The 26,508-nt window shown below is 36.8% G+C and overlaps 1 protein-coding gene across 1 annotated transcript in view; it reads right to left on the reverse strand.

Moving 5' to 3' along the window:
- Positions 1–25,126, reverse strand: part of LOC105552566 (cyclic nucleotide-gated cation channel beta-3-like) — a 39,855-nt gene extending 14,729 nt beyond the window's left edge. Inside the window, exons 1-3 of the mRNA XM_011998271.1 lie at positions 24,908–25,126; positions 21,041–21,122; positions 7,554–7,680 (exon numbers count right to left, since the gene is read on the reverse strand). Of these exons, the coding sequence (XP_011853661.1) occupies positions 7,554–7,680; positions 21,041–21,122; positions 24,908–25,036 (338 nt within the window). The 5' untranslated portion in view covers positions 25,037–25,126. The remainder of the gene's footprint in view (positions 1–7,553; positions 7,681–21,040; positions 21,123–24,907) is intronic.
- Between the last annotated feature and the right edge of the window lie 1,382 nt (positions 25,127–26,508).

A 26,508-nucleotide genomic window follows, 5' to 3' on the forward strand; every position in this document is an offset into this window, starting at 1 on the left:
AGGAAGTCAGACTGTCACTATTTGCTGATCATATAATCTTATATGAAGAAAACCCTAAAGACTCACCCATAAAGCTCCTAGAACTGGAAAATGAATTAAGCAAAGTTTCAGGATACAAAATTAATGTACACAAATCAATAGCTCTGCTATACACCAACAGTGACCAGGCTGAGAATCAAATCAAGAACTGAATCCCCTTTAAAGTAGCTGCAAAAAGTAAAATAAAATACTTAGGAATATACTTAATAAGGAGGTGAAAGACCTCTACAAGGAAAACTACAAAACACTGCTGAAAGAAATCACAAACAACACAAACATGGAAACACATCCCATTGTGTAAATGACCACACTGCCAAAAGCAATCTACAAATTCAATGTGATTCCTGTCAAAAATACCACCATCATTCTTCACAGAACTAGAAAAAACAATTCTAAAATTCATATGGAACCAAAAAAGAGCCCGCATAGCAAAAGCAAGACTAAACAAAAGAAACAAATCTGGAGGCATCACATTACCCAACTTCAAGCTATGCTATAAGATCATAGTCACCAAAACAGCATGGTATTGGTATAAAAATAGGCATATAGACCAATTGGACTGAATAAAGAACCCAGAAATGAGGTCAAATACTTACAGCCAACTGATCTTTGACAAAGCAAACAAAAACGTAAAGTGGGGAAAGGATACCCTTTTCAACAAATGGTGCTGGGATAATTGGCAAGCCACATGTAGAAGAATGAAACTGGATCCTGATCTCTCACCTTATACAAAGATCAACTCAAGATGGATCAAAGACTTAAATCTAAGACCTGAAACCATAAAAATTCTAGACGATAACATCAGAAAAACCCTTCTAGACATTGGCCTAGGAAAAGATTTCATGACCAAGAACCCAAAAGCAAATGCAACAAAACCGAAGATACATAGGCGGGACTTATTAAACTAAAAAGCTTTTGCACAGCAAAATAAATAATCAGCAGAGGTAACAGATAACCCACAGAGTGGGAGAAAATCTTCACAATCTATATATCTGACAAAGGACTAATGTCCAGAATCTACAAGGAACTCAAGCAAATCAGCAAGAAAAACAAACAAACAAACAAAACCCTGAAACAATCCAATTAAAAAGTGGGCTAAGGACATGAATAGACAATTCTCAAAAGAAGATATACAAATGGCCAACAAGCATACGGAAAAATTCTCAACATCACTAATTATCAGGGAAATGTAAATCAAAACCACAATGCAATGCCACCTCACTCCTTCCATAATGGCCGTAATCAAAAAATGAAAAAAATAATAGATGTTGGCATGGGTATGGTGAAAAAGGAACACTTGCACTGTTGGTGGGAATGTAAACTAGTACAACCACTGTGGAAAACAGTTTGGAGATTCCTTAAAGAACTAAAAGTAGATCTACCATTTGATCCAATAATCCCACTACTAGGTATCTAACCAGAGGAAAATAAGTCATTATAGGAAAAAGGTACTTGCACATACATGTTTTTAGTAGCACAGTTTGCTATTGCAAAAATATGCAACCAACCCAGATGCTCATCAATCAAGTGAATAAAGTGTGATATGTATCACACTTTACATATATATATTCCATGGTGTGTATATATGTGTGTGATTCCTGTCACATACATATGTGATTCCTGTCAAAAAAATATATATATATACACACACACACACTTACACTGTTGGTGGGAATGTAAACTAGTACAACCACTGTGGAAAACAGTTTGGAGATTCCTTGAAGAACTAAAAGTAGATCTACCATTTGATCCAGCAATCCCACTACTAGGTATCTACCCAGAGGTAGATACCTAGTGTGTGTGTATATATATACACACACGCACATGCATACACACACACACACACACACACATATACACGCACACCATGGAATACTACTCAGCCATGAAAAGGAACAAAATAATGGCATTTGCAGCAATGTGGATGGAATTGTAGAGTAAAATTATAATAATAATAATAATTTTTTGAGACAGAGTCTTGCTCTGTTGCCCAGGCTGAAGTGCAGTGGCATGATCTCGGCTCACTGCAACCTCCATCTCCTGAGTTCAAGTGATTCTCATGCCTCAGCCTCCTGAGTAGCTGGGATTAGAGATGCAAGCCACCAGACCAGCTAATTTTTGTATTTTTAGTAGAGACGGGGTTTCGCCATGTTGGCCAGGTTGGTCTCAAACTGCTGACTTCAAGTGATCCACCCGCCTTGGCCTCCCAAAGACCAATCTCCACTGGGATTACAGGCGTGAGCCACCACACCTGGTCAGAATTGGAGACTATTATTTGAAGTGAAGTGACTCAGGAATGAAAAACCAAACATCGGACATTCTCACTTATAAGTGGGGGCTAAGTATTCTCATGCAGAAGCATAAGAATGATACAATGGACTTTGGGGACTGTGGGAAAAGAGTGGAAGGGGGTGAAGGATAAAAGTTTACACATTGGGTACAGTGTACACTGTTCAGAATGATCTCAGAAATCATCACTAAAGGACTTACTCATGTAACCAAACACCACTGTTTTCCAAAAACCTATTGAAATAAAAAATAAATAAAAAATGATTTGATGATCTGTTGTTTAAAGTGTTTGCAATGTTTAATTATAAAAGTATTGCTTACCATAGAGGAAAATTTCAATATGGGGCTAAAAGTAATAGTGTATTATTTTTATTATGCATCCCACAAAACTGGCAAGTGTGTAGCTGGTTTCCTTTTTTTAAAAAAAATGCTTATAAATTATTGAAGTGTAGATTGCTTTTTATTTTTGTAAACTTGACAACTGACATTCCTTTTCTATTTCAACTATAAAGTCACATATGGATTTTTAAGCGTCTTTACTGCAGTGATTCTTGCTTTTTCTAGCTACAAGACAATAAACGTCAGTGTTTATGAGTGGTGATAAGATTCTGAATTCTATTCTGCTCTCATTGTTCCTGCTGTGAAATGATTGCCTATTTTAAAACCACCCAAATAGAGACTGATTGCTATTATGAACAAAGAAGACTATTCATAGAAATAACCTTCCTTCTCAGTATTATGAGTAACAATGGTGATAAAAAGCCATATACTATAGTGTAAAAGTCAGTCTTGCAGCACACCCTAGTCACAGGCACTGAACATTTCACTCACTTGCTTGTTCATCATTAGCCACTTAACCTATGAGCCATTCAACTCTGTCTCCTTTTTCAGATGTAGCTATTTGACATTTCCAGGCAAAACACATCTTCTTTTGCTTGCTATTCATTAGTGTCCATCAAAATGTATTTTTATATTAAAAAATAAGACTGGACTGAGATAAAGTGCCAGAAATAAGCTGTTTTTCTTGGTAATGGACAAATGGCATCAGTGGAACTTCACAGGGGTGAACCCTGTGTCTTTCAGAAGCTAAGTGTTTCATTTGACAAGATAACGAATTGTTTGCTTTTGGGGGTGAAGAGTGGGACCAATACAGTTTCAATTCCTTTATGTACATAATGGAGATGGTGTGATGATTAATATTATGTGTCAACTTGACTGAGCCACAATGTGCCCAGATATTTTGTCGATCATTATTCTAGGTGTGTCTTTGAGGATATTTTGGATGATACTAACATTTGAATCAGTAGACTGAGCAAAGCAGATTGGTTTCCCTAATTTGGGTAAACCTCATTCAGTTAGTTGAAAGCCTACATAAAGCAAAGAAGCTGACTCTCCTGAGAGAAAGAGGGCACTCCTGCCTGATTGTTTAAGCTTGGACATTGGTCTTTTTCTGACTTCAGACTCAAACTGAAACATTGTTTCCTTTTGGGTCTTATGTTTGCTGGCTCTTTGAACTGGAACTTACACCATTGGCTCTTCTAGTTCTCAGGCTTTCAGACTTGTACTAGAACTATATCATTGGCTCTCCTGGGTCTCTAGCTTACTGACTGCGTATCTTGGGACACTCAGCCTCCATAATCGCATGAGTCAGTTCCTTATAATAAATTTATTTCCCTATATGTGCATACATCCTGTTGGTTCTATATTTCTGGAGAACCCTAACTGATACAGATGGTAATCTCTGTGTCTCTGCTCCTCTAGATGTTCACTTCTGCCCATCTTCCCAACAGGGCAGAAACTAAGGGTGTAATCAATAATATCACACTGTACTTCTTACACACTGACACCAAAATCCACACTATCCCTTCTCCCCAGTACCTATTGATCAGTCCAGACATAATAATCCCTATTCAGCTCAAGGCTTACATGAGAAGATAAAGTAATTGCACTTACAATAAGAAACCTTCTTTTAAATTTTCCAAATTTAAAAAATCGAGGTGAGAACAGGTCACTCACACAGCATCTATACTGAGTTCCTGCAATCAATCAAATACTTAATTTTTTTCTAGGAGAAAGAGCTTTTCAAACCTGACCTTGCCCAAGGTTAAAGATGCTGATATTTAACAACTGAAAATACAAAGGTGATCTTTTACTCATCAAAAGCATTGTGAAGTAATAATTTCAATAATTATTTTATCATTGATAGTTTATTATAATGTATAAAAACTCTGTCTCTAGAAGTCTACATATGGTAACTGTTGTTGCCCATAAGATCAGAACAGAAAACTTTGGTCAGTTCTACATGGTATTGAACTTTAAGATTCCCATTAATTTTAGTCAAAGGTGATACTGGAGCTTATAATGCCCCTTTCAAGTTGTTCCTTCAGTGCAGCTGAAGGATTTCACCCAATCCTGAGAAAACATGTGAACAACCATCTAATGACAAAGCAAGAACTTCAAGCTAACTTGGGTCTACTCAGTTTGTTAATACTTCTCAAACCACTTTGCTATCTACATTGTAGCCAGGAAGACATTAAAAAGTGTTCTGACAAGATCATGTGCTTTGCAGCAACATGGATGGAGCTTGAGGCCATTATCCTAAGTGAACTAACACAGGTACAGAAAACCAGACACCACATGTTCTCACTTACAAATGGGAGCTAAACTTTGAGCACACAAGGACATATTGAAGGAAACAATAGACACCAGAGCCTACTTGAGGATAGAGGGAGGGAGGAGGCTGAGGGTCAAAAACTACCTATTGCGTACTGTGCTTATTACCTGGCTGATGAAATAATATATACATCAAACCCTTGCAACAAGCAATTTATCTATAGTATCAACCTGTGTGTGTACCCATGAAACTAAAGTAACACTTAAAAAAAAAGTCTTCTGGATTTAACAGTTTTGCCATCTCATAGTAGTGATAGTGATGAAAAGCCGTGTTAGATGAGAAGTAAGAAATTGAGAGCTTTACAGCCTCATGTTTTTTTCTCATTATCTTTGCTATCTGCTACTGATTATTCTTGCTTTTGTCGAGAATTCTAAGCAGAAAGGAATGGGAAGTCTTCGAAAGCCATTTGTGTCTTGCTGTCTCCTCCTGAAGATGCTGTACAGTTTTGAAAATCTAGAAGTTCAAGCAAATCCAGTATGTTTGGATCAATCATTTCATTTGTTAAATATTTACTGAATATTTACCATGCACCAGACATCAATGTGGGTACTGGGGATACTAATCATCAACAAAAACAGACATGGCCCCTGCCATCATGAAGCACACAATTTAGAGGATGAGACTGATGGATTTTTCTGGCAGATAATCATATAAAATGCATCAGCAATAAATGCTGTGAAAGAGATCTTTTAATAGGGGCACATGGCCTAGTTAGGAAGGCCAGGGAAAGCATTACAAAGGAAGTAATGGTCATGCTGTTATCTGACGAATGAATAGAAGTTAATTAGGTGATCAGGGGAGGAAAGAATAGAACAAGCAGAGGAAGTAGTATGTGCAAAAGTCTGCGACAGGAGGGAACATGACAAATACAAGAGACTGAAATAGAACAGGTGCGACTGGAGCAGAGAGTTGGGAAGGTTGTGCGTTGGGAGAGGAGAAAGTAAAAACAGGTGAGAGACAGACCAGGCAGGGCCTTAGAGGTCATGTCAAGAAGTTTTGTGTTTTTGAGCTATGCTGATTTACCCCTGGGTAACTGAAAGGTTTCCACTTCCGCATTTCAGAAGAGTATAAAAAATACTAGGAAGGAATGAAGATTAAGAAGAATTTATCCCCCAAATTGTTAGTTATGGTTTCAACTTCAGTCCTTTGAAAATCTATCAATTGCCATGGGTTATTATAAAAAATAAACATATTGAAATTAATGCTAGAAAGGGAGATTAGTTTGGAAGGCTAGGAGTGTATTGGTATGAGGAAGGTAAAAGTTCTCTTTGGGAATTCAAATATTTTGTGGTCTAATATTAGGAGAGCTGACTCTATTACTATAGGCAAATGAATTAGCCTTTCAGTATCTTGGTTGCTTATCTGTTGAGTGAAGATAATGATGATCCACTAATAGGACTGAAAATCATCCTGTAAACAACAACAGTTATAGATAAAATATAAATAATTAGTTGTTCTGTTGTTAGATTCCAGTTCTTCCCTCAGAGTTTAAACATCTCTCTGCCAAAATACTATGTCAACTTTTATTTTTGTCAAATAACATTGTGTTTATGTGCACACGTGTGTATGCGTGTGCGTGTGTGTGGTAGAGTGAGCTTGTGTTTATTTTCATATAGCCAAATTTGTATTTATCGAAAAGGCATTCTCTCTTTCTGATGCCAAGTGTTCATTCAGCAATTCCCCGGGTCCCAGATAATCACGATGACTCCTACTGACAGCACATGGTTTAACACAGTAGAGGCACTGCTGAGAGAGAAGGCGGGGTGGGGTGGAGAGGAATGGACGAATAGGTACTTTTAACTTCTTTATAAGTGACAACTCTTTTTGTCTATTAAATAAGAATATGCTTTTATTGTTTCATAAACATATTACAATTATATCAACTATAGTTAAGCCATTTAAACTGGATCAGCGGGTGTGTAATACCATGCCAAGGTGTGGCAAAATGAAGGACCTCCCTGTTGGGATTTGTTGCAGATTTACTGATTCACATTTCAATTGTCATCTCTTTTGTAGTATTTCCAATAATCTTATGGGAAGTACTTGTAAAGCTGTGTTCCTTCAGTGGCATAAAGATGTTCCAGTTCTGTAATTATTCCTAGTTAGCGTGTCACACTTTCTTTAGTGGATGAAAGGAAATAATAATTAATCCTTTGAAACTATAAAATATTCACAGAATTGGAATAGCTATTTATTTGTGAGCTTGGAAAATTTTCATCATTTCTTTTTAAAATTCATGCCTAGTAAATATATAGGCTGTTTCCATAATGACACAATGACTCATATATGTAACAGCAATGTTTTTGTTCTGATTTGGCCTATAGCCAAATGGCTGCCTAGAGATATTGGTTAGTGGCCATGCCTGGCCAGTGAGGTACGATGAAGTGCACAGAACCAGCCTTTTAGTTCTGACACAGTTTTCTTGTGTTATGTGACTATTGAATTTTTTCTGCCCTTATATTCAACTAAAGGGGAGAGTGGATATTTGAGCTCTTTAGGGCAGGCTGAGCAATATCTCTAACATGTGTTGTGAGCTTTATTAAATGCTCACCTGTTTGGACCTTCTTTCTCGGGGTCCATTTCCTTCTGCTCTGGCACTGTTCCGGTTGGTTCTGCTGCAGTTTGAGGGTCAGGGTTTGTGGTCAGATCTCCAGAGGAATTTTTCTTGGAGAGTTTGTCTATGAAAAAAAATTCACATAGATAGAAGAATGTACACCACTCTTGATCCAGTTATATTTGACAACATGAACTACAAAGATGTTCCTTGTGTTTTAGAATAGTCTTCTCAAGAACACCTCCCCTGGGATTTCTGCTAAACAAAGTAGGACTTTATGCAGGAAGAATTAACCTGTAGACGCCTTCAGGCCAATAAAAAAATATAGTTATGTGCTATTTAATGACAGAGATATATTCTGAAAAATGCATTGTTAGGTGACTTAGTCGTTGTGCAAACATCATAGAGTGTACTTATACAAATCCTGATGTTACAGCCTACCACACACCAAGGCTATACAGTATACCCTATTGATCCTAGGCTACAAACCTGTGCAGCATGTTACTGTAATAAATACTGTAAACCATTCTAACACAATGGTCAGTCTGTGAATGTAAACATAGAAAAGGTGCAGTTTGAAATATGTTATTATAATCTTATGAGACTATCTTCTTTTATGCAGTCCGTTATTGACTAAAGCATCTTTAGGCAGCACATGATTGTAATTGAAGTTGGCGTACTATGTAATAAAGAGTTCATAAAATATATTTCTTTTTGATATTGGCAAAGCTGAGGATAATAATTCATTATTCAGAAGGCATTTCCAGTTTTGCTAAAGTATTCATAATTTTGGGCTGAAATTGATGCATCATAAAATTCAGAAAAGTAAAATAGGAAAAAATGTGATTGGCATTATTTAGCACTTGCATTCTACATTTTTATGAAATCAAATTTTTGTTTTTAGCTTGACCATCTTTAAGTTGTGAAATATTTTCTGAAGAAATGATACAAACTAATATGTACCAGCTTTATTTTCAGTACAGAAATTAATTTTTTCCCTTCAAGCCTACAAATATAATTTCTAATTAATATAGTTTAAATTGTAATTTACCCAGAGAATAATCAACTTACTGGTAAATATTTGGATTATAGAGAAGATTTTAATGAAAGCAAATTACTTAATATTAAAAGATAATATAGAAGCAGAAAAGAAAAATAAGAACGAATACAATTTAATGATAATTCATTATCCACAGTTTCTAACTTATTTTTAATTGGATGTCTTGTGCTTAGGATATTAAAATAGAGGCCCAAATCATCATTCTTATTTTCTTGTAATATATATAGTTTAAAGATTTAAGCAAACCCAATATTGAAAATTTAGATTTACAAAAGTGATAAATCAGGGGATGTTCGGTTTACACAAGTTTTCACCATACCAGTCCTTTAATATGAACATTTCTAAGATCCATCTAAAAATCTTTCAATGTACTGAACTTTCCAGGAACAAGTTTCAGGCATAAAGGAAATCATAAAATTGAATCACTCCTTAAAGTTTTTAAAAGTTTAAGACTAAGAAAGCTTAAATTCTCGATTTCCCAAGACACTTTTATTCATTATGCATCTATCTACTTTTGTTTTGGAATTACAGTATTTTTGGCTAGAAGATAGAAAACACGGTACTAGCTATGTTTTTGTTACGTTTAAATGGAAAAAACCCCAATTCCCAATTTACCTGGGATACAAAGGTCTCAGTATAATCATATCCTTGAAGCCTGTGTGTAAAGATTATGTTTAGGTGAAATATTGAAAATTGTAGGATAGGGACCCTTCTGTACAGGCACATGTGGTACGCTAATGAGTTTATCAGTATCCAACAGATTTCAGAGTAAAAAAATAGCACTTTCAATATGTCATTCTGTACTAACAAGCTTTTGATAAAAATAAGAGAGAAGGATCTGTTTTCCTTATGTGTTTGGGTCAAGTCATGTTTTCCATTTCTCTTTACCCAATCAAAACAAAAATCATATAGATCAGATCTCTGACAAATTGTCATTTTGCATTGCTGTCTGTAAAAGTGGCAGCCTAATCCTTTTTTGTGTCTACAAACACTTGGACCATTACTGTATAATATTTAGAAGCAAAATTCTTAATCGCTGGTCATGGATGTCTAGCGCATTTTTGGTTTGAAGTCCTTGAAGCCATATGTTGTATACACCTTTTATTACATGGAGGGGATCTAGAATTATCATGGGCTTCTCAAAGGAGTCTGGACCAAGAAAAATGTTATGGATCATTGTGTTCACATATGTTTCTAGGAGCGCTTGCCCTAAAAGAAAATTAGGATTGATAAAGAACATGAAATATGAGTAAAAATCAGAAAAAAAAATCCTGAATGTAAAACAAATAGAATCTGTACTGTAAAACATTTCTTAAAGGCTTTTATTGGCTATGGGTTTTTGTTTTGTTTTTGTTTTGAGACATGGTCTCACTCTGTCACCCAGGCTGGAGTGCAGTGGCATGATCACAGCTCATTGCAGCCTTGACCTCCTGGGCTCAAGTGATTCTCCCACCTCAGCCTCACAGATCACTGAAACTACAGGCATGAACCATCACACCCAGTTAATTTTTGTATTTTTTGTAGCGATGGGGTTTTGCCATGTTGTGCAGGCTGGTTTCAAACTCCTGGGCTCAAGAAATGTGCCTGTCTCAGCCTCTCAGAGTGCTGGGATTATTGATGTGAGCCACTGCACCTGGTGGGCTATTTCTTATACAGCCACACGGATATAAGCTGCATCATATATCTCCTCCATCTCTCATTCAAGCTACAGCATATGTATTGCATTTTCAGTATTAACTTTTCTGCTAGTACCAGTTAAATGACCAACTGTTCTGCAGTAGTTCTTTTTGTCCATTCCTAATAATAATTTTTATTTATCACCATAACATTCGGATAAAATTAATTCTAGGTAGATCTTAGCAACTTACTAGATCTTCTCTAGCTATTACCAAGCCTTTCTAAAATAACACTGCCCCTGTTTTGACAAGCCTGGGATATTTATAAATTAATTTCAGCCTGATTTGATTTGTGGATAAGCATTTAATTACAAAATAAATCCTCATTAATAGCTTATTGATGAACATGAGAAACCAGTTATTTCCTATTCTTGGCTTCAAAGCACAACAACAACTTAAAAAACCCATGAGGACTTAAAACAAAAGAATGCCTGTCAACTGTAGTTCAGTGTGGGTGTCTTTTTATCCATGCAACATGTTATTTGTTTGTGGAAACAGATGGTCAGAGTGTTTGCATCATCCTCATCATGAAAGAGAAATCTGAAATACAAGGCAAGTGTTTCTCTGGCATCTGGGTGAAGTGTTGTCAACTGCACATTGTGCTTCTTCCCAGCTTCACACATGGACAGCAGGATTCCCGATTTCAATAGCTGCCCAAATGAATAGTGTAAGCCTTTCTGCCAGTGGTGCTCTTTGAACATTGTATAGCAATCGCCAGATCTCATCAGTACACTTGGTTAAATTCTGCCCTGGAATGTGTGCCTGTGGCAGATAGTGAAATCTGGAATCAAAGTGTTGTGATATGGTTGCCTTTATTGAATATGCAAAAATAAGTAGAGTTTGCTCTCCACACACCAGGCTGATTCCATCCTGAGCCTGGCAGCATCTCACACTGAGCCTGTGTAATATATTTCCAGTATCCTTGGCCCCTTGTAGCAGCACAACATGGAGACACGAGCAGGTGTGAAACATCTGCTTCTCTCTTCAGGTGAGGAAATAAGTGATGTGGAAATCCATTAACCTTCCACATTTTATCAGTGACATTACATAAATGCTGGAAAGGAGGGATTCAAAGGAAGAATCTAATATGGGAATAAGGTTGTAAATTAAAAAGACACTCAATTGGCTTGTTTTGTATGGATATAAAAAGCACAAGACTTGACAATGCCTTCATTGGTTAGAATCTTTGGTGTGGGGGATGGTACTACTTTGGTCAAATTTCTAGTTCTTAAGACATCAAAGACACGTGGATTCTGTCTCAAAAATAAATCTTTTTTTATTAGCAGCCACCAGTACCTGAGTAACTGGATGTTAGATGCATTAATAAAGACTAAGTCTGGGTACTTCGATTAGATGCCTAAATGATACTATTATTTTCATCTAAATGAACATTTGGAGTTAAGGACTAACAGTTTTAAGAAGTGTATGATTAATGATTATTTTCCGGCACCCGAGGTTGTATTTTTGACTCAGCTTGTGGTTAATTTCAGAGTTGCTGGATTATCTAGTGTACTTACAATAATTTTAACCGTAATACTTTAATCACACTTGAAATTTTATTACATCTTTGTAGATTGTCAACAACATGGAGGAAGTTGACAACATTAGCAGTGCACATAAAATGGAATCTGAAAGAGTGTTTTAAAATGGCATTCACAAGAACAGAAAAATGACACACTTTATATTAAAAACATGTAATCTGTAAAAAATTCAGAGAAGGACTCAAAAGGGATGAGAATTCTGGAAACCATCTCATATGAGAAATGGTTTGAGGAACTTAGGCTCTTTTAGTAAAGTATTTAAGATTAACTAGTGACATAATAGTTACTTCAAATTCATAGAAATGCTGCTACATAGAAAAGAAAATAGATTTATTTCATGTGGTCTAGAAGGCAGAAGAAGGACTTACCAATGAATTAACAAAACAAACATGCAAAACTCTCAAACATTCAAGCAACTTGTTTAACCACAAAATGCACTGTTTTGTGAGGTAGTGAATGCTCTGTTGGCTGGTGGTACTCAGGAGCCTCCAGCCAATCTAAGCTTGTGCCAAGAGAGCCTGTGCTGAGGGAGGACAGGATCTTTGCATAGGGTCAAAGCTTAGGTGTCCTCTAGGCAGCCTTAAAGTCCTATAATGTCCTGAAGAGATCTTTGTATTGAGGAAGATTTTTGACTTTCGGATACATCATCACAAGTAAAGAAATGTGCAAATCACCAAATGAAAAAGAACGTGGATCCATCTAAGGTCGTTTTGTTACTGTGTCAGGATGGAGGAATCCAGTGCTCTCTCAATGTCATGCTAGGTTTCAGGGACTTTTTTAAAACTGAGATTAATTCATTTAGAAAATACATTTTATATATAGCTATTAAGGAATATGATGAGTTACCAGTGCTGGGTACCGAACAGAGACCTGTAATCCCTACATAACTAATTCTCTAGGTGACTCTGGGTAAGTCTCTTTTTTATAACAGTTTCCTCATCCATAAAATGAAAAAATACTTTTGTACTAGGGATTTCTGTGAGGATTAGATAAAGACTCCTTTTGAGAAAAATGCAATATAAACACAAAGTGTTCCATGAGCCAGACTGGAATAAATTGCTAAAAACAAAAACAAAAACAAAAAAGGTATATTAACTCTTTCAGGTCTTCATAGCACTGATGTATGCGGGGCATGATGCAAGACCTTCCATTTACTTAACAGAGCCCAGGAACCAGAAAATCGTAATGCAATTTTCCATAAGTCAGCTATATTCTTTGGCAGAAAGAAGCCTAAAAGAACAGAGTTTAATTGAATTATGCAAATATATTTAAATCCTGCAAACTACAACATAAAAGGCATTTTAAAGGAAAAAAATCCATCCTATCCACATTGGTTAGGGTCTCTTAAGTTTTTAGCCTATAAAACATGTAATGACAGTAATTTTATCAGTCAGAACCTGTTCTCTGTTCAATATTTAAAACGGTAGGTTTTCTAGGCCAAACTTCGCTCTTTTCAGCGAGGGAACTTTCAGCTGTATTACATGCAGGAATGGTTACCCATCACGCACATGCTGGGCACCTAATCTCAAGAGGGTGGCCTGTCCACAGCTGACTGGCAACCTCGATGGTGGTCTGAAGGGCTCTGCTGAATGGGAAAAATGGTTGTTATCTAAGTCAGTCAGACTACTCCCTTTGGAATTTGGACTGGAAAATGAGTAAATGGAAATGAGAGCAGTCCAGAGTAGATATGCAGAGAAAACAGCGGTCACGAGAAATGAAGCCTTATTCACTGAGGGAAAAGGAGAAAATGTAATTAGCTCCTAGGCTGCCTCAGTCTGAAAGCCTCCCCTGAATGGTTTTTCAGCTCTAGTTATCCATAAGTTTTCTTACAATGAGCCCCTGCCACTGAAGGTGTCCTGATTATGTCTCTGCCTCTTGCCAAACCAGCAGTTAAGAATTTTCTTTATCATCTCAGACTAGAAAGCATGTAATATTTATCTTTTTTCTAGACTAAATTTTCAGAAATGTCATACCAACTTTATTCATTTCTCAATTCTTTTGTTTATCATCCTATCAGGTATCATTTTAAAAGAATACTTCTGATTGTTTGCTACACAAGACTATTTCTATTTGGATGAAGGAAATAAATATGCTGGAGTCTTGTTTTTTAATTTCAGTTTTTATTTTAGATTCAGGGGACGCATGTGTGGGTTTGTTACATGGGTATACTGCATGATGCTGAGGTTTGGGATGTGAGTGGTCCTTTCACACAGATAGTGAGCAGAGTACCCAACAGTTAACTTTAATTTTTTGGTTATTACTTTATTTTTTATATCTCCTCTAAGGTGAAATAGTTTTTCAACTCTTTCCCCCTCTCTCTCTCCTCCCTCCAGTAACCTGCAGAGTTGATTGTGCCCATCTTTATGTCCATGAGTACTCAGTGTTTAGCTCCCACTTATAAGTGAGAACATGTGGTGTTTGGCTTTCTGTTTTTGCGTCAATTTGCTTAGGATAATGGCCTTCATCTTCATCCATATTGCTGCAAAGGATATGATTTCATTCTTTTTTGTGGCTGTGTGGTATTCCATGGTATATATGTGCCAGCTTTTCTTTATCCAATTCACTGTTGATGGGCACTTAGGTTGATCTCATGTCTTTGCTATTGTGAATAGTACAGTGATGAACATACAAGAGTGCATGTGTCTTTTGAGTAGAACAATTTATTTTCTTTTGGATATATACCCAGCAATGGGATTGCTGGTGCAGAATGGTAGTTCTGTTTTAAGTTCTTTGAGAAATCTGCTTAAGTAGTTTTGATAAAAAGTTGTATACATTTTTTAGGAGGGTGTCTCTATTCCCACCTTATCCTTTGGCTGGTGAATGGGACTGAAAGTTACAGGGAGTGGACTATAGAACTAAAATTAACCATAGTAGTACTTCTTATGCATGTCAATCAAACTGGTTGGTCTTATACAGCAAAGTCTTTACTGCTTTTTGTAAACTAAATTTCAGTAGATGGCCTAGTTATTTTCCTATTCCACATAGGACACATTAAATTGTATACGATAATTGTTACTACCAAGGACTGAAGAGTGGTTTCCTATTTAAACATCCACTACCTTTTCTAAAAAAACTGGACTTTATTTTATATTTTTGTTTATTTATGGTTTAAAAGACAGGGTTTCTTTCAGTCACTCAGGCTGGAATGCAGTGGCATGACTATAGCTCACTGTAACCGCAAACTCCTGGGCTCAAGTAATCCTCCCACCTCATTCTCCTGAGTAGCTGGGACTACAGGCATGTGCTACTATGCCCAGCTAGTTAACACAATTTTAGGGGATAGAGGTCAGGTCTCTCTCTGTTGCCCAGGCTGGTCTCAAGAAATCCTCCTGTCTTGGGCTTCCAAAGCACTGGGATTATAGGCATGAGCCACCATGCCTGGCCAGTTTTATTATTTTTTTTAGAGCAGTTTTAGCTCCAGAGCAGTTTTTAGCTTTGGATTGCTGCCCAAAGTGAGAGGTGGCTGAGATGCAGTCTAGATCAGTTTGGAGAGATGATAGGGACCTGGGCAAGGCTGGGGACACCTCTGTAGATCCAGAATTGTGCTAGACTTGGAACTCAGGGGTCTTGGCTGTGGAAAGTTATTTGGCAAGCAGTTCCAGGGAGGCCACCCTACTTGTAATCTGTTTACAAAACAAAGACTGAGATGGAGATTATGAGTGAAGAGGAATGGAAAAGTAAGAGGATCACTAAAAGCATTGCCAGATTCAGAATTTTGTCTAGGGATTTCACTGTTCACAAATGCAGACAACATTACATATCTACCATGTGGTTGGTTAGAGGTCACAGAATGGTCTTGTGGACTAAATTTCATAAGAATTCAGTTATGTGTTCCCAGTGATTTAAGAAAGGGAATATTTAAACATCAAAAAATCAACACTTAAAAATTGAGATCTTTCAAATTAACATTTGTGTTTGTAGTTTGTCTTGACAAGGTGTAACACCTGGCAGAGCTTGACCTGCATCCCCATGTGACAGTGACTAGCAGAGCTGAGTAGCCTCTGACCTCTTCAGACAGGGCATGAATGCTCCTCATTTATGCTATCTGGCTTCTATCAGGGTTGGGATTTACTGACCTCCGTGCTAAATGCTTTACATATATTAACTAATATAATTCTCACTCACAACCCAACACTGATAACAGTGTTGTCCTTATTTTATACATGAGCAAAATGACACTCAAAGATGTTAAATGCCTCAATTAAAGAGCTAGAAAGTAGCAGAGTTATGATTTGAATTCGGGGATGTCAAATTCTCAAATGCTCTTTTTTTTTTTTTGTATAGTATACTGCCTTTACTATGAATTCACATGATTGTAGGAAAACTCAATTTCATTTTAAACATGGTTGCTTTTTTTTTTTTTTTTTTTTTTGAGACGGAGCCTCACTTTGTCACCCAGGCTGAAATGCAGTGGCACAATCTCAGCTCACTGCAAGCTCTGCCTCCTGGGTTCACGCCATTCTCCTGCCTCAGCCTCCCGAGTAGCTGGGACTACAGGTGCCCGCCACCACGCCCGGCTAATTTTTTGTATTTTTAATAGAGACGGGGTTTCACCGTGTTAGCCAGGAGAAAAATGGTTGCATTTTATATTTCAAGTTGGAATTATCTTAAAACAGTATGTATTATAGTTTTCCATTGCTGCTGTAATCAATCACCATAAAGTTAATGGTTTAAAACAACACAGTCAGTTGTCTTACGGTTCTGAAAGTCAGAAGTCTAAAACATGCCTGAAAGGCTGTGTTCCTCCTGGAAGCTTCAGGAGACAATCCTTTCCTTGTCTTTTCCAGCTTCTAAAGGTCATAGCATTCCTTGGGTCCTGGTCCCTTCCTCTACCTCCAGAGAGCATCAATCCACCTCTGCTTTCATTGTCCCATCTCCTGCCTTTGACTCTCCTGCTTCAACTCTTATAAGGAGCCCTTGATTACACTGGGGTTAGCTGAATAATCTGGGATAATCTTCCTATTGCAAGATCCTTAGTAACATTAGCAATTTTCTTCAATGTAAGCTAACAAATTCATAGATTTTAGAGATGATGGTGTAGACGACTTTGGATAGCCATTAATCGGCTTACCACACCATACTAGCAATGGGAACTCAACTTTGACCCATTTCTACACAAATAATATATCACTTAAAAGTACCATAAACCACTAGGTAAATTACTTACATATCCTCTACTGGGACCGAGACATTTATTTAAAGAAGCATTTAATGTAATATAAGTGAAGTAGATGCCTAAGGAAGATGATTATAATCAAAAGATGACCTTAGCAAGTTATCTTTATTTGAATCCAAAATATGTTGCATTCTTCATTTCCATGGCAGATATAAATTAAACCATGCTCTGCAGAAGATAAGAGTTCTATAATCAGAAATCAACATCTGCAGATTTTATGACATTGCACCTGCATGTTTTGAAGTGAACACAAAAATACCAAGCACATATCAGAGGCTATCTTTAAACACTAATAATTTTGCTTTTTCAAGACAAAATATCTTAAATATAACTGTTATTCCTATTAAAGTCTTTGGAGACGTGCTAAGTCTGCAGATTTAAATGAAACCACTTTTTCCTTCTACTCAAATAGCTCCTCTGTTAAATGAAACTTCCACAAAAGAGTTTTTATTACCAGCTATGAAAAATTTAAGCTTACAAATACACTTTGAAAAAAGTACAACAAAGATAAGAATAAACTTGTCTTTTCAAAGGTGTAATCCTTGGTTTTATGCCAATTAAGGTTGTATTTTTCTGTGCAAAGAACTGTAGATTTAAACCATTATTATTACAAAGTAACTCAGAAAAAAAGAATTGTAGTTTGAATTATCAGAATGTTTTTCTCTTCCTTGGTACTTAATCATTTCTTAATCACATTTTGGAGTATGCCTTCAAGATTGTTGTATAATCTACAAGAGTCTTCTCCTTTTAAACAAATTTGAAGATTCAATAATCGTCTTCAATTACTGATAAAAAAAGGCAAGATTACATTTTTTACAATATCCTCTTGGTTTATGATTCTTACTCTTTGTGGAAGTTTTATATATGTGAGTTTGGGTCAGACAGAGTTTTAGGCTTATTAAGTGATTTCCTCTTTCAATGACACATTATCCTAAATATTTTAAATCAGATAATCTAGCAGTTGAACAGTCTAGCTTTAGTCATCAGCTAGGAAGTATGATTATATTGCTTTCATGTTGAAAAATGTATTGTAGAACATTTATTTGTTTCCCCCTCTTTCCTCGGATAAGTCAATGCTGATTTTCTATTTGGAAGATACTGTTTTCTTATCTTTGTGGTGGAGATAAAAGTACAGAAGAAAGATAGTGGCAAAAACACCTGGTCTGTGCAAGAACATGTATTCCCTGCATTCTAATCTGCATAGTGAAAACACAGAGTTGTTTTTCAAAATAAGTAAATAAAGTCAAGAAAACTAAAGTGAATTTTCTTCCCCTTTTTAAAAAAAAATTATTCCTATAAGGTAGAGAGTAGGCTGTAACAAGTATAAATATAAATTAATTTAAGAAAAAAAACAATATCTTTATAATATCCTCCCAAGTGGACACATATTTCTCTCCAGTTATGTAAGTTTATTCTGCATATCTCTGTAAAATTCAGTTATTTTCTTCATATAGGTTCTTTCCTTCTCTCCTAAATAGAAACAAGTAAATATGGGAGTGGGGCCATTTGTTTAGAGCAGTCCTTTTTTTTTTATTTTTCTTTATTACACAACAGGTTTAATGTAGCATTTCCAAATTAAAGTAAGATGGTACTGGAATTTCGTATTATTTAAAAATTGAAAATGTAACAAATCCTTTTAGGTTCAGGAGTACATGTGCAGGTTTATTTTTTATTTATTTATTTTATTTATTTATTTTTTTGAGATGGAGTCTCGCTCTGTCACCCAGGCTGGAGAGCAGTGGCACCATCTCGGCTCACTGCAAGCTCCGCCTCACGGGTTCACACCATTCTTCTGCCTCAGCCTCCTGAGGAGCTGGGACTACAGGTGCCCGCCATCACACCCAGCTAATTTTTGTATTTTCAGTGGAGACGGGGTTTTACTGCATTAGCCAGGATGGTCTCGATCTCCTGACCTCTTGATCCGCCCACCTCGGCCTCCCAAAGTGCTGGGATTACAGGCGTGAGCCACCGCGCCTGGCCCATGTGCAGGTTTATTACATGGGTAAATTTTGGGTCATGGGGGTTTGGTATACAGATTATTTCATCATCCAGGGAATAAGCATGATACCGTATAGGTAGTTTTTCCATCCTCACCCTCCTCCAATCCTCCACCTTCAAGTAGATCCTGGTGTCTGCTGTTCCCATCTTTACATGTGTACTCAATGTTTAGCTCCCAAAAGTGAAAACATGAGGTATTTAGTTTTCTATTCCTGTGTTAGTTTGCTTAGGATAGTGGCCTCAGTACTTTGATTGTGGGGATATTCCTTGACAGCGATTTGTGTATTTGAAACATTTCTTGTGATTTGTTTTTAAATTTATAATCTTGCTTGTAATTTTTGTGTATTTCTTATTTTTGTTCCTTAAAGATGAGACATTTGGGCTAGTAAAAGCTCAATTGTGCTTCAGTTCAAATATTTGTTTTAGTACAAATAGGAAGTCATTAACAATCATCATACACAGACTTTGTTGAACAGATAAAAGGCAAAACATTTGTGCTAGTTTTATGGCAAAAATTTTATTTGTATTATTTAACAAACTATATTCTGTTCTAGCGATTTCCCTTTCATTTTGTATTTTTTTTATATTTTTTGGTTAGGGGGTAGTGTTCCTGCTGGAAGTAGGAGAGAAGTAGGAGAGGTCTAGAGAGGGGGGCTGGGAATAGATCACATTAAGTTCTACAAAGTCAGGTGGAGGAATTTAGATTTTGTCTTGCAGGCAATATGCAAACACTTAAGCTTCTTGAGCAAAAGTTGAGATCAAAGTGGTGGTTAATGGAAAATAATCTGCTAACAGTGTTTGGGCTGGGTAACAAGGGAGAGATGGGTGAAATAGAGTTCTAAACAAAAGTAGCCACTTAGCCTCGGGGTAGTGCATACATGACCTACTAATAAGGGCCCCAGCCAAGATGGTATTGCTGAGGTTGGAAAGAAAGGAAGTGGGCCAGGCGCGGTGGCTCACGCCTGTAATCCCAGCACTTTGGGAGGCCAAGGTGGGAGGATCACGAGGTCAGGAGATCGAGACCATCCTGGCTAACGTGGTGAAACCCATCTCTACTAAAAATAAAAAAAATAAAAAATAAAAAAATTAGCCGGGCATGGTGGCATGCACCTGTAGTCCCAGCTACTCTGGAGGCTGAGGCAGGAGAATGGCCTGAACCCAGGAGGCGGAGCTTGCAGTGAGCCGAGATTGCACCACTGCACTCCAGCCTGGGTGACAGAGTGAGACCCCATCTCAAAAAAAAAAAAAAAAAAAAAAGGAAGTGGGTTTCAGGGTCCTTATGAAAGGAGATTTGGTGACTAATTTTCTTTATAGGACATCCTAGATAAAGGAATAAAACCTGAGTGAGGTTTTGAGCTTAGGAGGCTGAAAGAATGGTAGCACCAGGGGTAGAAGTAAATCAGGAGAGGGAGCCTATTTGCAAGAGAACATAAGGAATTTAGTTTTAGACATGTTTTCTTTGTGATGCAGCAGAAAATACCGTCGTGTACATCTAGTGGTGAGATGAAAAATATTGACAGTCTTAAAAAAGAAATTGACCTGATATGGATTTAGAAACAAGTGTGGTAGCCTTAGAAGTAAATGAGCCTTCTATTGGAGAGAGTTTAGTAGGAGGGAGCAGAGGTGTGAATGCTAAACCTTTAAATGTATTCAATCCACATTCATTTTAATGTCTTTATATTGCTTATCAGTGTCTCAAATTGCATCGTTCACAATGTGCTTACTTATCTGTGATGTGTTTCTTTAGACTACAAGCTCTATGTAACCTCAGACTCTGCTCGTGTTGCTCATCACTGCACCTCCAGCCCAGGGAACAGTGGCTGGCACATGTCAGGTAATGAAAATGCATCTATTGCGTGGACAAATGAGTTACTGAATGAGAATATAAAGTTTTTATAAATATTCAGATCTTCAAATAACTGCAGATAACCCTAGATAATTCACCTAGTCAAGGACAAATATTTCAACAAACAACACATTTCAGATAAATACGTATTTCACTTTTTTTTTTTTTTTGCAGACTGCATTCTGACCTTGTATGTTGGTGTGTGGCTCTTCAGACATGACTGGAGTCGAGTTGGTTTTGAGAGATTTCTCTTCACCTTTGTTTTCTTCCTTTGAGAAAAAACATAGAGATTGTATGTGATGAATTTACATGAAAATGAAGTAGAATGTAAAATGTAACACCATTTTCCACTCAATTGTTAATTGGATCATTAAAATTGACTGTTTATGATGCACTAAAAATGATTCATGCATTTAAAATGGGCATTCGTGGCCTACTATTGAATAATCAACCTCAGCCTCCACAGCTTGTTAGTCACAGGAGCCCTCTGGTTTTTTCAGGGTGGATTTTGTGTTTCTCTTGCTCACAGTTCTTCAATTCTGGTCTTTACTTGCCACAGGCCTAGCATTGGTCTAGGTCTTTCATGGCAGAACTTAAAATAGTGGAGAGAAGGCAGTTTGGTCCCATTCACACAAAACTCCCTTTCTTCTCTCCATGATTTCATGTGCTTCTACCTCATCATTTGTCTGATCATCTAAGCTTTCCTTTGAAATGCTGTCATGTCACACCGGACATGGCTAGTGTGTGCCTCAGGATGTTCCTACGGGGGCAGAGTGAAACAAGATATGAGGTTAGATCATAAAGATTGACTCCTAAGCTATGCACAGTCTAGAAGGGGAAACAAACACACAAAAATGTTAAGTGCAAGAAAATGCAGGTGACGAATCAATGTCTGTAGAAGATAAGGATAGGGCATAAACAGGAAGTGGTCAATTCTATTGGAGTAGAAAGGAAAGAAAGGAAGCTATTCCAAAGATAGTGACTCTTGACTTTATAAAGATAAGATTTTTGTTTTTCACATGGAGAGGTCTTAGAAAATATTCCAGGCAGATGATGCAGGTTTAGCAAAAGCCAAAGGCGTGACTGTACATAGGTTGGGGGAGAGACTACAGTGGGAGCAGTTGGATGGGACAAAGGGTGAGTAGATGAGGCTGGAGAGTAGGCAGGGACCAGAAGGACACTGAGAGTCTTGTGGGCCTGCTATGGAGTTTTGACATTATTTATAAGCCGTGTATGTCACAGAAGCATTTTAAACTAAAAAATGAATTAATTGGCTGATTTTCGCTTAAGCCTCACAATAACCGTATATGTTAATATGGTGTAATAATAGCGAGGCAGCTATTATTAAATATTATTATGTTATTGAATATGAAATTGATTGAGTGGCCAGTTTATATGAACCTAGCTAGAAAGGTATAAGTCCAGAACAATTTATAAATGATGAAAAAGCCTTCTGACTTTAATCAAGTCCTTTTGCATCATTATGATGTTATTCATAAACATTTCCATCATAGTCTTTATGTGTGTACAAATGTAGATTTATGTGAACAGTGTCTTCTTCTGGGGTAAGAGAGAGTTTGGGTTAGACTGATTTGCAGTTCTTGAATTACTGTTTATTGATAGGTGGGAATTACCCATGATATTTTGGTTTGTAAATTCGCTCTTTAAATGACTCCTTAAAAAAATATACATTGATATATTTATTCCTAGATATTTTCTTAGAAGACTCTAATCATTTATTCATAGTTCAGAGGTTTATTGTTTAAATGCCATTTTGAAAGGTCAAATTCCATGAAAGAAAACAGGATTTTAACTTTCTGTCATTTTTAACATTTAGCATATTTGAAATCGGAGATAAATTATTTTTTCCCATACCCACATGTTCTTGGAAAGAACAGATGCAAATAATTCCCCAGACATGACTTTTAAGATAAAAGGTGGCCAAGCGCCATGGCTCACGCATGTAATCCCAACACTTTGCGAGTCCAAGGTGGGCAGAATTCCTGATGTCAAGAGTTTGAGACCAGCCTGGCCAACATGGTGAAACCCCATCTCTACTAAAAATACAAAAAATGAGCTGGGTGTGGTGGTATGCGCCTGTAATCCCAGCCTCAGGAGGCTGAGGGAGGAGAATCATTTTAACCCAGGACACAGAGGTTGCAGTGAGTCAAGATCGCACCACTGCACTCCAGCCTGGTCAACAGAATGAGACTCTGTCTCAAAAAAAAAAAAAAAAAAAAAATCTAATGTGATGCCAGTAGACTTCATGATTAATATCCACAAATTATGGCTGTTGGAATGGTGTGGGATATACCCAATGGGTGCTCTACCTCTGCCTAATCTAAGTACTTCTCCAGTATTCCTGTTTTGAAAGGAAGGACAACTCTTTCAGAAGTTTCTGTTCTTTTTTCCCCTTCTCTCTAACATCCCTTTATCATGCAAGCAAAGTATCTTAAAGGTTGACTCAACTAATATCCCTCCTGGTTTGAAGCAGTATAGCCTAGTGATTTAGCTCTCAGGTGCTCAAGTCAGATAGGACTTGGTTCCAATCCAGGCTCTGCCATTTGCTAGCTATGTGTAAGGAGCAAATTGTAATAGGACCTGTGACTGTTGTGAGGATTAAATACAGCAGCGCTAGAAAAGGGCTTAGCACCTTGCTTGGCACATAGTAGTTGCTGTTAGCTACAATGTTCTCGAAGAGAATAATATATTAGCTATAGCTGCTTTTATGTGTTCCTTTGGAAAATAATCACAGTAGGCAAGGGTTAAAGATGAATGTAGTGACTTTCCCAGAGCAAAACACAGCAAGACTAGCTGAAGGGAAGTACCAGCTCAATATTTGTGACATTATACAAGTTCTTCAACATATAAATAACTTTTAGTATGACATAAGAATTTATTTTGACATAAGAATTAGAAAGAAGTCAAGGGCACTCTCACGAAGCAATCCTAACACAATCCTCCTCATCTCCTCTCTACTGCAAAGCAGTCAACATTAATCAGAAAAGGAAGGCGGGTTTTCCACTGCCAATATTAAATAATCTCAGTGTTGTCTATCCTCTGGGCTCATTTAAACCCGAACCATTGGACCATGCTCCCCTAGTCCCTGAGGAGCACTCCTGCTTGTACTTGACATCTCTCATCCAGCCCTTTCAGACAGGAAAATACTGCTCTAAAAATCTTCTGTAGCTCTTTTAGATAATTCTAGTGAGTAATTCATGAAAATTATTCTCTAGATAGTTCTAAGCAAATATTGTTCTTGTAATGATCACTTTGGACTTAAACCTGTCACAGAAACACAAATTCTTATTAATAATGACCACTTGCAGAGTACCTACCATGTGCTTTATATATTACTGTCTCTAGTTCTCACAACAAAGCAGAAATTATCATATACATTTTGCAGATAAATGTATTTAGAACTTGTGAAAAGACTTGTTTAAAGTCAAGTTCCTCCACCTTGGCAGTATTAAAATTGTGTAGTGTATAATTCTAAGTTGTGGAGGGCTGTCCTGTACATGATAGGATGTTTAGCAGCATCTGCAGACTTTACCCACTAGATGCCAGTAACATCCCCATCCCAGAGCTATGACAACTGAAAGTGTCCCCAGATTTGCCAAATGTCCTTTGAGTGGTAAAATCGTTTTCAACTGAGAGCCAGTAGATTTCCTGTTGCTCTAGAGAATTTATTGTTAACGTGTGGTTTATGAAGACCAGGATACTTGATGTTCTTTGTTGAAACTCAATCAAGTAACCAATTTAATATTTGAGAAGTGATTTCATTTTGGATGATAGTAGAAGTGAAAATCAGCAATAAGAAGCCTCACTTGGCTTTTTCAAATCCTAGTATAGTCTCCTAAACATTTATTATTCTTTTTATGAACAAATACATACAGAATATATAAATTAATGAAGATAAGCTCGACACAGTACATCTACCAGATGGTGCCAGGTAAAACTACTAAGCAATCATATGTCGTAGCAGTGATTAAATGCTATTACTAGATAAGAAATGATGAAAATCAAGGCTCACATAGGAATGTAGAGAACATACCTGTGCTGTGGTTTGCTGAGACTGATTACTTGGATGAGAGTCTTGTTCATTCTGATGAGAACTTTGTTCATTCTCATTGTTCTCTCCTATAGGCTTTACCTTGTTGACTTTTGTCAGCGATTTAAACATCTTCTCTGAGGTAGTTCTGAAAACCCTCTGTATTTATGACTGTGCCTTAAGGTAGAGAAATGTACTTTGTTTTCCTTTTCTTTTTCTTTAGTAGACAAGCCAATTAGTTGTTTAATCAGGATTTTGTTCTGGTTAATTCCTACAGGCAACTCCTTAGCTAGTCAGGGCTTTGGCTTAAAAGCAACAAATTACTTCTGCTTGGGTGATTTGCACTGTGTTTATGAACTTTAGAGAGTCAAAATGATCTTGTGAATAATTTAGAAGTAGAGGATTAAACACAGCTTCATAGCTGATTTGAATGATTTAACTGTGATCACACAACACATTGGTTTCTTTCTTTTTTTTCCTTCTAATTACCCACTTACCTATCTTTATCTATCTAACTTTATGCAAAGTAATATGGAAATGATTAAAAAAAAAACATCCACAAGGGCTTATGATATGAAGCAAATCATTCACTCCTCAAAATCTCCTTCTCTGGTCCTTCAATGTTAGGTCACTATTTTTAAGTTCTCTTTCTCTGTTCTTCTGGTGGTTGATTTCCACATGGCTAAACAAACAAACAAAAAATCTGCTTATTCTACTCTCCCTCTGTGTGTGTGTGTGTGTGTGTAAATTTGACCCCAAACTTGTGTGAGATATAGGTACAAGACTAAGAATTGTTAAAGAGAACTTTTCTTCCCTTCTACCCAGAGCCCAGACAAACTTTGTTGATGTTCTATGCTGTTGGATGAGATTTTTAGTGCACCAAAGATGCACGTTTTTTTTAAAAGGGGTTCTGTTTTTGGTTTTGTTTTTAATGAAAGCACTTATCTTCTGCAGTTTCAAATTAAAACCAAAGCCTTTATGCAACAAAGCACATACCCACACCCAGGGCAGCCTAAGTCAACCCATCAAATACTTCTTGCCCTCTGTATTTTTGCAGTCTGGAAATTTCCTTGAGATGCTAGTTATGTATTTTAAGATACATTTATTACAGTTAATACAGAAAAAAACCTTTACGTATTTATGAAGAAAGTATTTATGTATTTATGAAGAAAGCATTTTAATTTAGATTTCATATTACCAAAATTGTAGTTCCCTTATGGATTTTTAAAATAAATTAGAAGTTTTAATTTTAGATTTAACCATTTTATCAAAAATAAACTTACTTAATAAATAACATAATTGAATACATCATTTGACTTATATGGCCTGGAAACACAAAGCTATTTATTTTTGTTAAAAAATGGTGGGCGGTGTTTTTGTTCCATTATTGCTTCAGAAATACTTCTGAATAGATTATCAAATATGTATGGGGCCATTTTAGGAACTTTTCAGATAATCCTGTAATCCTATAATTGATTACATTTTGAACCTCGGATATAAGCATAGAAGCTGAGCCAAAAGAAGGGAAGGTATTAACAGCCAGCCTGTGACTAATTTTTTCCCTTCCTAAGACCCGCAGAGGAAAAAATGACCTCACCAGACTT

The sequence above is a fragment of the Mandrillus leucophaeus genome, unplaced genomic scaffold, assembly GCF_000951045.1.
Source record: "Mandrillus leucophaeus isolate KB7577 unplaced genomic scaffold, Mleu.le_1.0 Scaffold1155, whole genome shotgun sequence".
Taxonomy (NCBI): domain Eukaryota; kingdom Metazoa; phylum Chordata; class Mammalia; order Primates; family Cercopithecidae; genus Mandrillus; species Mandrillus leucophaeus.